Source organism: Corvus brachyrhynchos, unplaced genomic scaffold, assembly GCF_000691975.1.
Source record: "Corvus brachyrhynchos isolate BGI_N302 unplaced genomic scaffold, ASM69197v1 scaffold398, whole genome shotgun sequence".
NCBI lineage: Eukaryota > Metazoa > Chordata > Aves > Passeriformes > Corvidae > Corvus > Corvus brachyrhynchos.
Window position 1 is genome coordinate 3514812 of NW_008239780.1, and position 14885 is coordinate 3529696.

Consider the following 14885-nt stretch of genomic DNA (forward strand, 5'->3'; position numbering starts at 1 on the left):
TTATTAGAAGTTTTAAATGAAAAGCTGTACAGAAAATAAGTGCTTGCTAACATTTTGCCTCTAGCCAACAAGAAGAAAGAGAAGGAACGTCCTGAGATCTCTCTTCCTTCAGACTTTGAACACACCATTCATGTGGGATTTGATGCCGTCACTGGAGAATTCACAGTAAGTAACTGCTGTATTTCGTGTTTACCAGAACTTCTAGTTTTTTGATGGTAAAATAACCTCCTATTGCCAGAGACATCAGATGACAGCAGCCAGGCTGTGAAGAAAGAGACTTTTATTTGTTGGGCTTAGGATTTGGGGTGTTTAACTTGTGATTCAGGCTGCTTTTTTTTTTTTTTTTCTCCAAGGATTGTCAGCAGAGTGTCTGTGGGAAATGAAAACTAGGAAGAACATAGGTGTATGCTTTTACCAGTCCCCCAAAGCTGCTACAAGGGCTGGTTATTCAGTGTCTTTGGGAAAGCATAAAAAGCCCCCTCCACGTGCATAGTAGACAACCAGCCTCAAAGTGGAAAGTCCAGCTGCTCTGCAGGGAACCCTTGGAGACACTCAGAAAGCAGCAGCATTGTGGAAGTCCATCCATTTTAATTTAGTATCCTTCAAAATATGTTTATACACTAGGTGATCAGTGTTTCTAGCCTTCATGTATTAATAAAATAGCTGTCAGCTTTTGCTTCTTGAATCTCAACAAAGAGTTGGGAAAAATGAATCCAATGGAAGCTCTTTGAAGTGTGCAGGGGGCTTCAGAGCAGTTTTTCTCAGATTACTAGTAGGGTGCTGAAACCATTATTCCTTAAAGCTGAGATGGCAGTGAGCTTACGTTTTGTTAAGCTGTGGAGGTGAGAGGGAGCATTAGCAACTCTCCTGCCACCAGTAGTGCCCTGTGAGCTGAGTGGTCAGACTGTGTAATCACCATTGTGGACTGTGCTAGTGCTGACTGGCTGCATACACCAAACAGGATGGGACAAATCATTTGCCTGGACAAAGGATGGCTAGTTTTCAGAATTTGAGCCCTAAATGTGATTTCTTCATAATTTTTTTCTTTGATTGCTACTTCTGTTTTGCAAAGCCTTTTCAGAGAGCTGGAAACTTTCTGTGTCCTACAGTAGCAGTTGCAACAATAGGAATAACAGTAGAAGAAAAAAGACACATCTAATGGCAGCACGTCTTCAAAGGAGTAGTGAAATTGAATTATCCTTAGTAATTAGGAAATACAGCTACATTTAAAGTAAGTGGACTAGTTAATTAGGCTTTTTAAAATAGATGTCATAAAATCTTACTTCAAGATTTATTCTGTGCCAAACCCTAGGGCTTGACTAAATGCTTATTTTAAAAGCCCAAATTTGTTCATTTTTGATCAGAAACTTTGCATAAAGCTTTTAAAATTGTTTTCCCTGCCATCTATCCTGGTTTTTCCTTTTTTCCCCTCCCTTTCTTTCCCTGTAGCCATTTTATTGTTCGGGTTAATCTTCAGTGCCGTTCTCCTTATCTTCATATCGTATTATGTTGCTTTCTGCTTTTGTTTTCTCTTTTTTGTGTTTGCATCACTTCTCTTTGTCTGTCTTCACCTTCCCACTTTCCTTTCTCTCCCCACTGGATGTTCAGGTGTTCTTATTCTGTATCTGTTCTTCCTTTCAGCCTTCTACCTTTATTTCTATCCTGTGTTTGAGACGTTTTCCTTCTGACTACATGCAAACACGTTGGGTCACACTCATGTGCTCTCATAATCTGACTGATGGTCAGGGTCCTGGTTAGTTCATGTCCCTGCCAGCTGGAACAGAAAGGAGGGACATCAGGCTTAACACACTTCAGTTCTAAGCAAAAGCACTCACTGTCTGTATTTCAGGGATCAAAGTTTGGATCATTTTTAATGTTGTTATAATCTACCAGTGTAGGTATTGGTATACAAGGTATTGGTCCCAACTAATCTCAGATGCAGGCATTACATTACACACTACATTAGGCATGTATGATTTGTCCCAGCCTGGATAAAACCTGTGTATCAGCTGGGTAGTCATGTGGTAAGTACACCCTGCAAAGGGCCTGCCACTAGCCCGTACCGTGTTCTGATATTCCCACTGTCTAGTGATCACGCTGTCTGTCTCCTTCAAAAGTTTGGAAGTGCCATGGGAGTGTCCAATCAATGTGCAAACATATGGGGGTTTTTTGTTTGGAATTACTGCAGCTGTCATGCCAGTAGTGCCTGCTCTCCTGGTTATATGCAATGCGTTGGGCCATCTTCTGACACCAAACCATCGCCCCCAGCTGCATCCCCTGATTGCTGTTAGATGCATCCCAATGCACAGTTGCATGGGCTCCTGAGTTCTGGCTTTCAGGCTTGAGCACCAACCTGTGTTGTCCATCATGAGCAAATATTACATCTCCATTTCACTGTGCTTGGAGCAACCACATTTGCTAAGAAATAGGGCTTTTAAAGCAGAGAATAAAATTGGTTGGAAACTGTTGGGTGGGAGCATGTTGCTAGAGCTTTATGTTCCTTTATTTGAAAAAGGAGTTGCATTTTCTGAATGAAGGACAGTGTGGTTAGCAGGCCTTTGGGGAGTGTTTTTTGTAAGACATGCATGTTTAAAACCATTTCCTCATCCCCTACCTAGAAGAAAATGTGGTTACCCACCAAACTTTTAAAGCTTCAAGATTATGACATTAGTAAGTGGGAAAAGTTGTGGCTGTAGATCCTAAGAAGTTGCATGTTCCTAATCTAATCAAGCATTTCTTTACAATTGTCCTGATTTTCAGTCTGACACACACAGATTATTTGTGTTGTGACAATGCACAACCTCCCAGATTTCACAATCTGACTTTGACCATCTGCTCTCTCCACTGGTCAAATGGTGATCTTGGGGCTGGAGAACCCCCAAGCCTGGAAAAAAAACTTTTATAGAGCCATTCAAAAATGGTAATCTGGCTTCAAAACTAGGCAAACAGCAGAAGCCCAGATTTTTCTCTCTTTTTTTTTTTTTTTAATTTTAAATTGAGAAAGGAAATCACATGTAATTTTTCTAGTCACTTGCTATTAATACTCAGGAATGTATTTTTATGAGGAGAGAAAAACTGTTTAAAAGCGAGAGGAGGGGGAATGATGCTTCCAAACTTTGGAACGGTTGTGGTTTTTCTGTTTTCCTAAACCTGCCTTCCTGTAGCCTGTCTACCACCTGATCTATTTGGTATCCACCTCGTAACTCCCATTTTAGATGGGACTTGCCCACTTTGGCCCATTGGTTTCCTCCTCCTACCACCTTCTAAGTTGTCCCACATTCTGTTTTAACTTTCTTTTCTTTCTTTATTTACGTCCATTACAGCCAGATCTCTATGGCTCACAGATGTGCCCAGGGAAGCTCCCAGAGGTGCGTCACAGGCCCCAAATGCTTCTTTGAGATGTCATAGCACTGCAGCAGCAGGTTGATGTGTGTGCACTAGATTTGTTGCTTGGCTTTTCCCACTTTTTTTCATCAATCCTAAACTTTGGAAGCCCATGTCACACATTGTTTTTTGGACAATTTCTGAGAAGAAGCTATATGAAAGTAGATAGGGGTGGCACCAAGGCTAAGGTGTCGTTTTTCCTTCAGTGAGCCCTACAGTTTGCTGGTCAATGTCAGCTGTGCAGTAAAGGGGGGGAATGACAGGCTGCCAAATCTAGGGTATTATCCTGGATAACTAAAGCAAGTTTTCATCAATAGAATTTCAGTGTAGAGCTGGGGCTTTTAGTGATTGGTTCAACTTTCAAATTCTACCTCACCCATAAGATGTCCAAGAATTCATCCAAGGCGTTGGCACTCTCAGCCTGTTTTCTGAGTCCCTGGTTTCTGTATGTTTGCAGTAGAGAACCTAGAGACATCCTTTGCAGCAGTGGTACACCTCAGTGTCATGATTTTGAGAGCTGAAAGGCAGATCCTGTACCCTGCAGCGTTCCCTGGTATGCTGAAAATTAATTGTAACAGGGTGGGGTTTATCTTTGAATCAGACAGCAGTGATCATTTCAGCAAAATGTGTTTGCATTCCTAAGCATGAAAGGTCCAGTGTAAAGCTCCTAAAAGACACTGTGTTGTCCACCAGTAGAGAATATTCTTGTTATGCCTGCCCTGAATCACCAGGCAAACAAGATTAAGCCTTAAATCATTATTCCATGGAAGAGCAGAGTTGATTTCCAGAGAAGTTTCATGCCCTTTTATTCCTCTCACAGTCATTACTTTCTTTTCTTTTTAAAGTTGGGTCCTGATTTTAGCTAGATTTTTGATAGAGAAGAAATGATTGCATCTAATTTTAATTGTCAGGTGTCAATCAAAATTTCTGCAAGTAATCTTACAGGGAGCATGGGATCTTGGTAAAGATCTGTGAGGCTGCAGATTTTAAATACTCTAAACCCACTTTGTTTCCACTCGACGTCTACAGGGCATTCCAGAGCAGTGGGCCAGGCTACTACAGACCTCCAACATAACAAAACTGGAGCAGAAGAAGAACCCACAGGCTGTTCTAGATGTTCTCAAATTTTATGATTCCAAAGAAACAGTTAACAACCAGAAATATATGAGCTTTACATCAGGAGGTAAGTAGACGTCTCCCAACAGGGGAGGTCAGGCTCCAAAGCGAGTCAGAGCAAAGTTCAACATTCAAGTGTTCAGGAAGCAACCTGAACCAATTCCACCTTGTGGAATACTCCTAAAATTAATTCTAGTTCTCCCTTTTTTTCCCCAAATATTATTAAAATAGTAACCTTGCTTTGTTGCTGGTTTTTAGAACTAACCAAGGTTTTGAAACAAAAATGCCATTAAGATAGCATTAGTTTGGTAGAGCTCCTGTTGACAGCTTCAGCTGAAAAACGGGGTGTCTGTAGCCAGCAGGGTGTGGACAGCATTTGGAATGTCACCTGCTGGGGTTCCATTCCCTTCACAGGATTGTCTGTGACAGTGCAGTCTGTCATTTCCTCAGTTTGAAGGTTCAAACCAAGACAACTTCCAAAATGAAAAAGCTTCTCAGAAGTCTTTCTAAAAACTGTGCGTTTATCTTCAGGGTTGAGAGAAAGCATCTTTTTTCCCAAATTCCATAATTAAAGGATTTGACTAATTTGACACTTCCTGTGTGCTAAAATAGCAATTCCCTTTGTGATGAAATGCAGGTTTCAAAACAGTTCATCTGAGCTCCTGAACCCAGGAGCTCTTCTCGCACTTTGTCAGAATAGAGCTGCCATGGCTAAGGGGGGTTTTGGGGAAGCTTTTCTGTGAAGATGTTGTTAGCAAGCTAATGAGAATGAATGTGTGCAATTTATTGAAAAAAAATAAAGCACAGGAGGGAAAGGAGAAAAAGCTGCTTTAGCTCTTCGGTGGAACAGAAGCATTGCCAGTTAAAGAGCAATTTGCATTTTCTTGACCAAATTTCTATTTACTTTATTTACTGGCAAACAGGGCAAAAAATAGACATGGTCTGGAATTTTGTCCTGTTCTCTTCCTTGCTGTTGCTCCTGAAGGGATGGTGGGAAAGAAAAACGATCTCTGTTTGGGTTGACTTGTCTGTGGGATTCCCCAAAACAGGCAGGGTTTTTTTCAACAGCATCTGGTTCATTCTCCTTTGCTCATTGCAGATAAAAGCGCCCATGGATACATAGAAGCCCATCCGTCGGTGAGTGGGAAAGTAACCTTTGATGTTCCTAGTGTTTAAGAATTGTGGAGCAAGCCATGAGATTGCCCTGGCTGATTTTTAATTTTCTGTTGGAGATCTTTTAAAAAGGTGAAAGTCTGGTTTAGCAGACAGAAGATTGCTTGCTGGTTTTAGCTATGGTGTATGTAATTCACAACAATATGCAGCACTGCCTAATGAGCCCGTTTTAATTTAGTTTTAACAATTTAGAATCTCATTTCTATCAAATTTCATGATTCCTCCTTAGCACAGCTGGATATATAACTGAATATAAATATGGTTATAATTGATATGTAACTTGCTGGAACCATTGAAGGAAAGTTTTAAATAACCATCCACTCTAATTAATGCTGGATAGCAGTCCCAGAGATGTAGGAGTGACATACACATTAATACTGACCGAATTGGTTAGGGTTATTGTTAGTGAATTAAATAGCAAGTGACTGAATGGGATTTGGCTTTTCTTTTAAAGTGTTAAGTAACTTCATGTGATTATGTGAGGTTTGTGATTACATGGCCAACTGTGTATAATTAAATTAAAAACATCTTTGAATATTCACACTTCAGATTTTCAATCAATGCCACTTCCCTTATCCTTAATAAAACACACTTTTCAGAGGAAGTGTGGTGTTCACCAGAGGAGAGTAACCCTTCCCAGTGGCTTTTCCAGTGGATATGGACACTTTGGCAGATGCTGCAGTATTTTCTTCTAGCAGACAGCGGCAGTAGTGAGACAGCACGTCAGCTTTCCAAAATTACCGACTCAGGTCTCCTTGTTTGCTGTGGCTTCCCTTACTGGTATTTCTACTGGACCAAAGGGATGGCATTTTAAAGAGAGTGCCAATGAGATATGAATATGTAGAATGGTGCCTTTGATTTGCTTCAGTTCTCTTAAGTGGGCTGTTGTAGCCAGCTTTAAAGCAGTTAGTAAACACTTCACAAGGCACATTTTCATTTTTTTGTTTCACTAGCAAATTTGGGATGATACGATATAACCCCCTGCCTCTGAGCAGCAGCTGAGACTGGTGGAGTTCAACACACTTAAAGCTTTGTGTTGTTTTGTGTTTAACTTAGAACTTAGGCCCATAGGAGTATGTGCATGTCTAGATTGGCCTCTGATGTCTAGGAAGACTAAAGGTGTAGGTAGCTATCAAAGCTCCAAAGTGGCACGATAGTGACTATCGCTCACAGTACTGTCTGTCCACAGAGCACAAAAACAGCATCAGAACCTCCTCTGGCTCCCTCTGTCTCTGAAGAAGAGGATGAAGATGATGAAGAGGAGGAAGATGACAATGAACCTCCACCTGTTATTGCCCCACGGCCTGAACACACAAAATCAGTAAGTGCCAGCTTTGGTTAGGTCTGTGTTTGGTGTAGTGCAGAGCTGCAAGTTTCTGATCAGACAGCATGTGCCATTTGGGGCTGAAGGTGCTGTGGGCGGGAGGCCTGTCATGACACAGAGCTTCACTCCAGCCACTGACACGGGGAAAATCGGATTTGAACTTTCACATTCAGGTGTCAGTTTCCTGGGGTTCTGGTGGGGGACATGACTTTCTCTTTGTACCAGGTAGGAGGTACCATCATGTCCTTCAATGCTACGAGTGTGAAAATGAGCCACTTTGTCCAGCTGTGCAGGCTCCCTGTCAGCAGGGAGAGCAGTCCAAAGATGCAGTTCATATACTGGCAAGATACATATGACACACTGTCCCCTGGAGGTACCTGCCCCTCTCCATGGAATATATCAGAAAATCCATGAAAATTGAACATGAAACTGGCCATGAATTTATAACCTTCCACTTTTGCCCATTCAGTTTGAGAAGTGGACAGCAAAACTAGTTTTAGAGTCCTGGATGTGGCTGACACGATCTTCCTAAGGGTTTGCATTTGAAATAGGATCTCAGGGGGATCTCTGCCAGCCACCTTTCTGACACAAAATAATTTCTTGCCACAGATCTACACACGCTCTGTTATTGAACCTGCTGCTGCACCAGCACCAGCTAAAGAAGCCACCACTCCCCAACCTGAAAACTCAAACACAAACACTCTGTACAGAAACACAGACCGGCAGCGAAAAAAATCCAAGATGACAGATGAGGAGATCCTAGAGAAACTGAGTATGTATTGGGTATTTTGAGTCTGCTAGGGCAGTGTGTTGCCTGCATGTGTCAGCATTAGCTGTACCAAATGTTCGCCTCAGTTTAGTGTCACAGAGTCACTTACAGCTCCTTACAGAAACTGTTGTGCTTCAAGGCAGTGAGAGAATACTCGGGGTGTTCCTGCTGCCTCTGAGGGCAGCTGGAACTGGGTTGGGTTTGCCTGAGCTTCCTTTGGTGCTAAAGGCAAAAGCAGAGATTGTTTCTGGTTGAGCAAAAGGGTGTGACCTAGTGAATGATGTAGGGAACTCCTGTACGCTAATGGCCAAATGGAACAGAATGTTTGGGTTGCTAAATTCTCTTTAGACTCCTAACTTCTCATGAGTCACTGGAGTCAAAATACTTCGCAAAAATCTGTTGGGTTTTGGGATTTTTGTTTGTGGGAGGTTTTTTTATTGGTGTGGGTTTTTCTACCAGTAGACAACTGCAGCACTAAGCTGGTTCCTTCAGCCTCAATGAGCTCTCCTTGAGACAGTTACACATCTTCCAGCTATTCTCTTGCTGTCCTTCTCATAACTCTTACTGCTCCTCCTTCTTCTTCTATAGTTTGTTTTTATAATAATTTTACAATTTTGTCAGTGAGATCTCCTTTGAAAGGAGCATCCGCTATCTGTTCCTCAGATAACATGGCACTTTTTCATGGCTGATTTCCAGCCAGTTAATACTATTAGAATCCTAACTGTTGGCCCCAACCCCTGTGTGGATCATACTCTAGTGAGGCACATCAAGCCCTTCGTAATTCTGCAGTGCAACCAATTTAATTTGTTTCTTGCATGTGATAGCTACCAGTGCAGTGTTCTCAGATTAAATGGTTGGGTTCAGAACAGAGCCCAGCTTACTCTGTGTCTACCATTAACTGTTAGTAAAAAAAGCAGACTGATCTACACCTCCTTGTGTCAGATCACAAAGGCAATAATATGTCTTTAATGGGGGCAACTGCTTGTAACAGGGTCCTGTTTGGCTATGGCTTTTTCTCAGTGGTTGCCATTGCTCAACCTTCTTGTTATACCTGCCCTGCCACTGATGGCTGCTGTGACTGCACAGACTGAAGCCTTCCTTAGCTGTGAGATTTCAGCTGCTTGCATAGAGTTTCCTGCATCCTTACCAGGTTGACATGAGTCTCAGAGTCATTAGGGAGTATCCAAGGGATAAATTCAATAGCTTTAGCTGAGGGCACAATAAAATAAATTCCAGAGCAGATAGTTACCTGCAAGTATGTCAGCTTACAGAGAGAGGAACTGCTTCTTCAACTGATGCTAAGCATTTGAGGCACGCTTCCCCCATGAGATCTGCAGGTACCCTGCATCCATGAGCTCAAGTATGTGTATCATTTATTCAAGCTGCTGTATATGCCAGGTTGGGACTGAGCCCTGGCGTTTTGGGGGATTATATCTTTGAAATGTTACATGCTTTCATGCTTTTTGTTTCTTAGCAATTTGCTACCAAGTGAGCAAGGTGTCAATGTCTGCCTTGGGCAAATTGTGATGTGGGCACTGAAAATATTTTTGTGCTTTCATGAAGCTATCTGAAAACAGGCATGACGCTTTTTTGTTAGTCTTGAACTAATTATATTTAAGCAGTGTGGTGCTTGTTCTGTTTTATTTTAACTTGCATGACTGCTCCACCTTGCCTACTTCCCCCACAACTGTTTTTATGCTACTTTTAGGAAGGTGTTCTCTGCCCTCTTTTATCTAAAATTGCTTTCATAATTCTTTTCTGCTTGAAATAACTTGGGTTCTTTTAGAGCTTTTAGAGTTTTATTAGTGAGTAAAACCTGTAATACTGAGATAAGATCAAACAAAATTCTGTCTGTAATGAGATCATGACTGTGTTCCAGTGGTAACTATAAAACAGAACTGGCCCAATTCAGCTTTCTTATCCACTTAATTTAGGACTTGATAAAGGAAAGTGCTTAAAGACATCAAAATAGCTGATAGGTTTATCTTTTGTCCAGAGCAGTGAGTGCTTGTCTGAGTGGGAGCTGCATACCTGTCACTTTGTTGATTTTAGTGCTGTAATGTTTGATGTACATTGGCTTAAGCACAGGAAACCAGCCACAAACAATTACTTTGGAAAAGCAGCTGCTCAAGTCTTGAGGAAAAACTCTGGAAATCTGAACTTCAAAATTAGTGGCAAATTTGGAAAATAATTTTAAAAAATCTTTCTTCTTCAGTCCTTCTCTGTATTCTTGTCTGAAGTGAATGAACTTCCATGAACTTGGGATATCTGTTCTAATAGATACACAGTTCCATTAACTTGCTGAAAATAGCACCTAGCCAGGCAATGGCAGCACAGTGTTGTTCCTGTTGTCCAGCCCAGCACAGAATTAGAGCAGTGTTTGATTTACTGCTGCAGAGCTTGTGGGGTTGTGAGCCATAGGGTGGGAGACAGTCCCATGTGGGACAGTCTGGCCCCATCACCCATTGTGGAGCTCATGCCACTGAAAGCTAAAGTTAAACCTTGCCCTGCTTGATACCTTCTTGCCCATTTGGGCAAGAAGGAAAGAAAGCAGTGATTAGGATATTTTGTTTGTGTCTAATGAAAGAGCCAAAATCTGATAGACTCAAACAAATCCAAAGGCTTGATAAAAGAAACAATATTGTTTTTTCTGGTTTGGTAGTTTCCTTGATACAATGCAAACCATGAAGCCTAAGGTGGTGGCTCAATGCAAATGTCTTCTAAAGATCTACCTTGGAACATACATCACAGAAATAGCTTAAGAAGATGAGTTCGGAAGGAAAGACTTCAGTGATCTGCAGCATTATTTCCTTGGGCTGATCTGGCTGTATCCCTGTATTACAAATACAAAGACATACTTGTTTACCTGTGCATCCAAAACAAAACTAGATGATGCACCATTCCCTCTTAGTAGTAACAAACACCTCTTCCCCCTGTCCAGGCCATTTTTATGGAGCAGAGGTCTTTAGCATCCAAATGGGCATCTGACTGGATGCCTAGCCAGGAATCCTGCCTGCCAGCAAGAAGACAAGGCATCAGCACCATCTGGTACACTCCCTGCTAAAGCAATTTTGCAGTCCTTGGTAAGAGCGTTAATGGAGCTGCAGGACGAGGTTTCCTTTGCCCCACAGTGCTCACTCCCCTCGCCCTGTGCTCCAGGAACGCCAGCCAGGGCTGATGGCTGGGTGAGCCTGCCCACTGCCCGGGATGCCCACACAGTCTCAAGTGCCCTGAAGTGGTGCAGCCCTGCTGTGCCAGCCTGCATTAGTTGGATGAACCGAAGTGTCAGGAGCCCAAGCTGAGGATGTAACACCTTCAGAACCCATTTAACTTTTCATAGTTTCATCTCATTGAAACGCATGGCATAAAACAAAGCTCATTCTGCTTCTCTAGAGCAGATCTTCACTACAAAATAACTCTTCAGTAGAAAAGAACATGACCAGAGGACTCTGGAACTCCCTTCTAGCTGACTAGAAGGAGGGATAGGAGATGAGAAGGTATAAACCTCCTGCTCACACTATGGAGCTGGACCATCCCACTGCTGCAGCACAGAGCTTCCAGGAGGCAGCAGCCCTTTGTTTGGTCTGTCTTCTGCATCATATCAGCTGGACTCGGCATCCTTTTGGGCAGCTGTCTGTGTCACACCAGTGCCCCAGGGGCACTGCTGTCCTTGTTACCCATCCTGCTGGTTTGGGGAGAATAGCATATGTGTAGTGGTGAGAGGGCGAGTCCAGTGTGAGTGACAGGTTCATGTCATGCTGAAAACCAGCAGTGTGGTTCTTCAAATGGCGCAGGGCAGGGACGTCTTCAGACTTTAGCCTGGACACCAGTGATGGGGGCTAAAACTCCATCATTCTTGATTGTAACATGAGATGCTGTTCCCTGCAAACATAAAGGCATTCTTTTGGCAAACTGCTGAAAGGTTGAGATGATCTCCTCCTCTCCTGGAAGCACTTGCAATATTCTTCCTGTTCCAAAAATAGTGCCTGTTTGTTAAAAAGTGAACACAAGGTACATTTAATCTTCAGAAGTTTTAAATCTTTCATTGAATCAGAGTGTTTATTCCCAAGAAAATAAAGGCACTGTTGTTGAAGCTCTCCTTAATACTTGTAGAGAACACTTGCCTTGCTGCCTGTTGTTTTCTAATCTCTGTCTATTCTGAATGTTTCTCCATGTGTTTAGTTTCCTGTCAAGGTAACCCTAAAGGACTGTAGAAAATCAGTGGTTTTGGAGGCCATCTGTGCTATGGAGCTGCCTCTGTTGTTGTTGTTGTTACCCAACTGACCGCAAATGGCTCAAAGCCCAAGACAGTGGGGCTGCATTTCAGATCTGCTGGAAGGTGGGGTCTCTGTTTTGAAGTGAGAATCTTACATTTTGTTTCTTTCAGGGAGCATTGTGAGCGTGGGAGATCCTAAGAAGAAATATACTCGATTTGAAAAAATTGGCCAAGGGTAAGTCCGATCCCAGTTACTTATGCAAAACCATGGGCCAGGTATTTTGCTGGGGTAATATGAAGCATGAAGACAGGCAAGCTCCAAATGTGTTCAGATATGATCAGATTTAGATCCTCCTGTCTCTCAGTACTGGTCAGAATTTATAACTGTGGTCAAAAGGAATCATCAAAGACAACTTGATGCTGACAATATCTTATTTGCAGCAAGAAGCAGGGCCTGAAATATTTCCTGTCCCTCAAGGGTGTGGCTCTTGTTTGCTTATTTTCTTAAGAGAAATCATTTTTGTATGTCTCAAAATAATACGACCATGCTCAAGAAAGGAAAAAAAACATTACTAAAAGAGCAACTCATCATCTGATAGCTGTCAGCTGAGAGCTCTCAATAACATTTATTTCAAATATTTGCTTAAAATAATACTCAGTGATCAGGCTTATAACCATGTAGTTTAGAAATTGAAACCAGAGATGAAATAATAAGCTCTTTTTTCTACAGAGGTTGTAAAACCCAAAAATTCAGTAATAGAGACAGTGCCAATGCACTTCAGAGAAAAATACATCATCTACCTCATGGTGGATCCCTCTTGGATCCTGCAGGTTCTAGGCATTTACTGAAAATAATCACCCAAGCCATTTGCTTTTGAAACCCAGCTTTGCTTACTGTAAATTGGATCAATTTGAAAATATTGCCTGTGTGAGGAGGCAAGAACAAAAGAACTTACCTTGACATTAGGTATCTGACTTGCATTTTAAATACAGACTGCCTGCACCATTAGCGTTTCCTTGGCAGTGTTGTCATTCCAGGAGGACTGGCACCATCTGTGTAACACCAGGACACTGCTGTCAGTGTAGGACAGAAGCTGTTTACTGGCATCAGGAGATATTTTTCTGCCGTAACTGTTTGTGAGGTCTGAGCTCAGAGTAGCCTGTTGCTAACCTAGAATGGATATGTACTGCAGAAGGGCTGACACACTCACATTTTGTCTGTCAGGTTTTATCTTGGGTCACTCTGGTTTGGTAGGGCCCTTGTGGGAAGGTGTTTGTGCTCCATTCATTGTAAAAAAAACCTTTCTCAAATTCCAACTTGCTTCCTACTTCAAGCTTTGGTTCTTACTGTCTTTTGTAAAATGTCAGTGGATCCTTCCAACTGTGCCCCTTTCTTAGAAAAGAAGTGTCAGCTGAGCAAGAAAGCAGAATAAGCATGCATGTGAAGCAGATTATTGCTGTCACTGTGAGAATGTGACCATCACCCTCAGTGTCTTTTATTTTGATAGTCTTAGGAGTGAGCTTGTACAAAGGTGCCTTGACAGCTAGTGGAAAGACAAGTGGCTGGTGTATGGCCTAAAAGGATGTCTAAGTTGATTTCCTCCAGCTTTTTAGCACAGCCTGAAGATTGCATGGCCTCCTTAGAGAGGAGTGAGTGTGCTGCCGTAACCAGCTCATGCCTCTAATACTGCAGGCCACTTTACTGTGACAGGGAAAGATCCTAAAGAGCAAGACCATCAGAAAGGTAATGGAACAGGATGATCAGGAGGACCCAAAGTGATGCCATGGCTGGGGTTTGGGTGTCTGCAGCAGTGCTGGGATGTGGCACTGCCTCGGCAGGTGCTGATGTGCTCAGTTAATGCAGGTGCCAGTTCCTGAGCTGCCACCTCTGCAATGAGTTGGGTACAGCTATGCCAAAGGCAAGTGTAGTAGTGTTGGAAGTGAGCAGGTTTTGAGTAGCTGCTAGTGGGAGCACTGCAAGGCAGGGAGAGGTGTGGCTGCTCAGAGAACTGCAGGTAGGGAGAAGTTGCTTATGTAAGGAAAAGCAACTTGTCGAGCACATTGCACTTCATGGCTTCATACAGCTGGGAAGTTAATAAACAGTGTGGGGGTTTTACAGCCACTTTGTAGGGAACAGTAGTCAGCAGGCCTGTGCTGCAGAACAGGTCAGTGCTGAGTCCCTGTTTTGTCGTCTATCTCCAGCTGAGGGCTGAAAATGTTGCTGACACCAGAGGAAACTTAGTTCTAACTAGCACTTGATAAAGAGGCTGTGTTTGCTCAAGCAGTGTTAGCTCTCATAGCAAGACAAATGAGTATGGAGCCATGAGCAGCCTGGTTTGTACTGCACTGCATCACAGTGACACAGATCTAATGGGGAGTCCTTGCCTAACTGCAGTAAACACAAGGTGCTGCAGAACTGATTACAAGTTACTGATCAGAAATGAGTTACTTAGAAGTAAAAGTTTGTAATGCAGAATGGCAAAGCCTTTGCAATTAATTCACAGCTTTGGTTAAATTACCTTTATCTAAACTCCTCACAGGTGGCCTGGAGCATTCCAAAAGCATTCAAATTTCAGGAGCTGTTTTGAAATAAAGCCTCATATGACTTTGCACAGGAGAATCATCACAATGTTAGCAATTCTGAATAAATGTTGTTGACTTTTTATGAAAACAAATTGGATTAATCTTGTCAATTAGTCATAGGAAAATGCATTTGCCTTTATATTAAAAGAATGCATAGCATCCCCAATGAGAACATCGCTCTCAATGCAGACATAAGGTCTCTGTTGAATTAAACTGCTTCTGAAATATTTCAGCCTGCAGGTAAATGAACAAGCCAGCGGATCATGTGAAAAGAAGCAAACTGATTTTGTCACTTTCAGTCACTGGGACACTGGCTGGCT

General features: G+C 42.4%; 1 protein-coding gene across 10 annotated transcripts in view; it reads left to right on the forward strand.

Annotated features, from left to right (window-relative positions):
* PAK3 (p21 (RAC1) activated kinase 3) overlaps positions 1-14885 on the forward strand; it is a 132554-nt gene that overhangs the window by 99753 nt on the left and 17916 nt on the right. For 9 of the 10 annotated variants that reach the window (XM_017743135.1, XM_017743133.1, XM_017743136.1 and 6 more), the window contains 7 exons: positions 65-165; positions 3324-3368; positions 4414-4567; positions 5600-5637; positions 6863-6994; positions 7607-7769; positions 12154-12217. In XM_017743135.1, the coding sequence (XP_017598624.1) occupies positions 65-165; positions 3324-3368; positions 4414-4567; positions 5600-5637; positions 6863-6994; positions 7607-7769; positions 12154-12217 (697 nt within the window). The remainder of the gene's footprint in view (positions 1-64; positions 166-3323; positions 3369-4413; positions 4568-5599; positions 5638-6862; positions 6995-7606; positions 7770-12153; positions 12218-14885) is intronic. The other variant, XM_008640504.2, reaches the window with a different exon arrangement.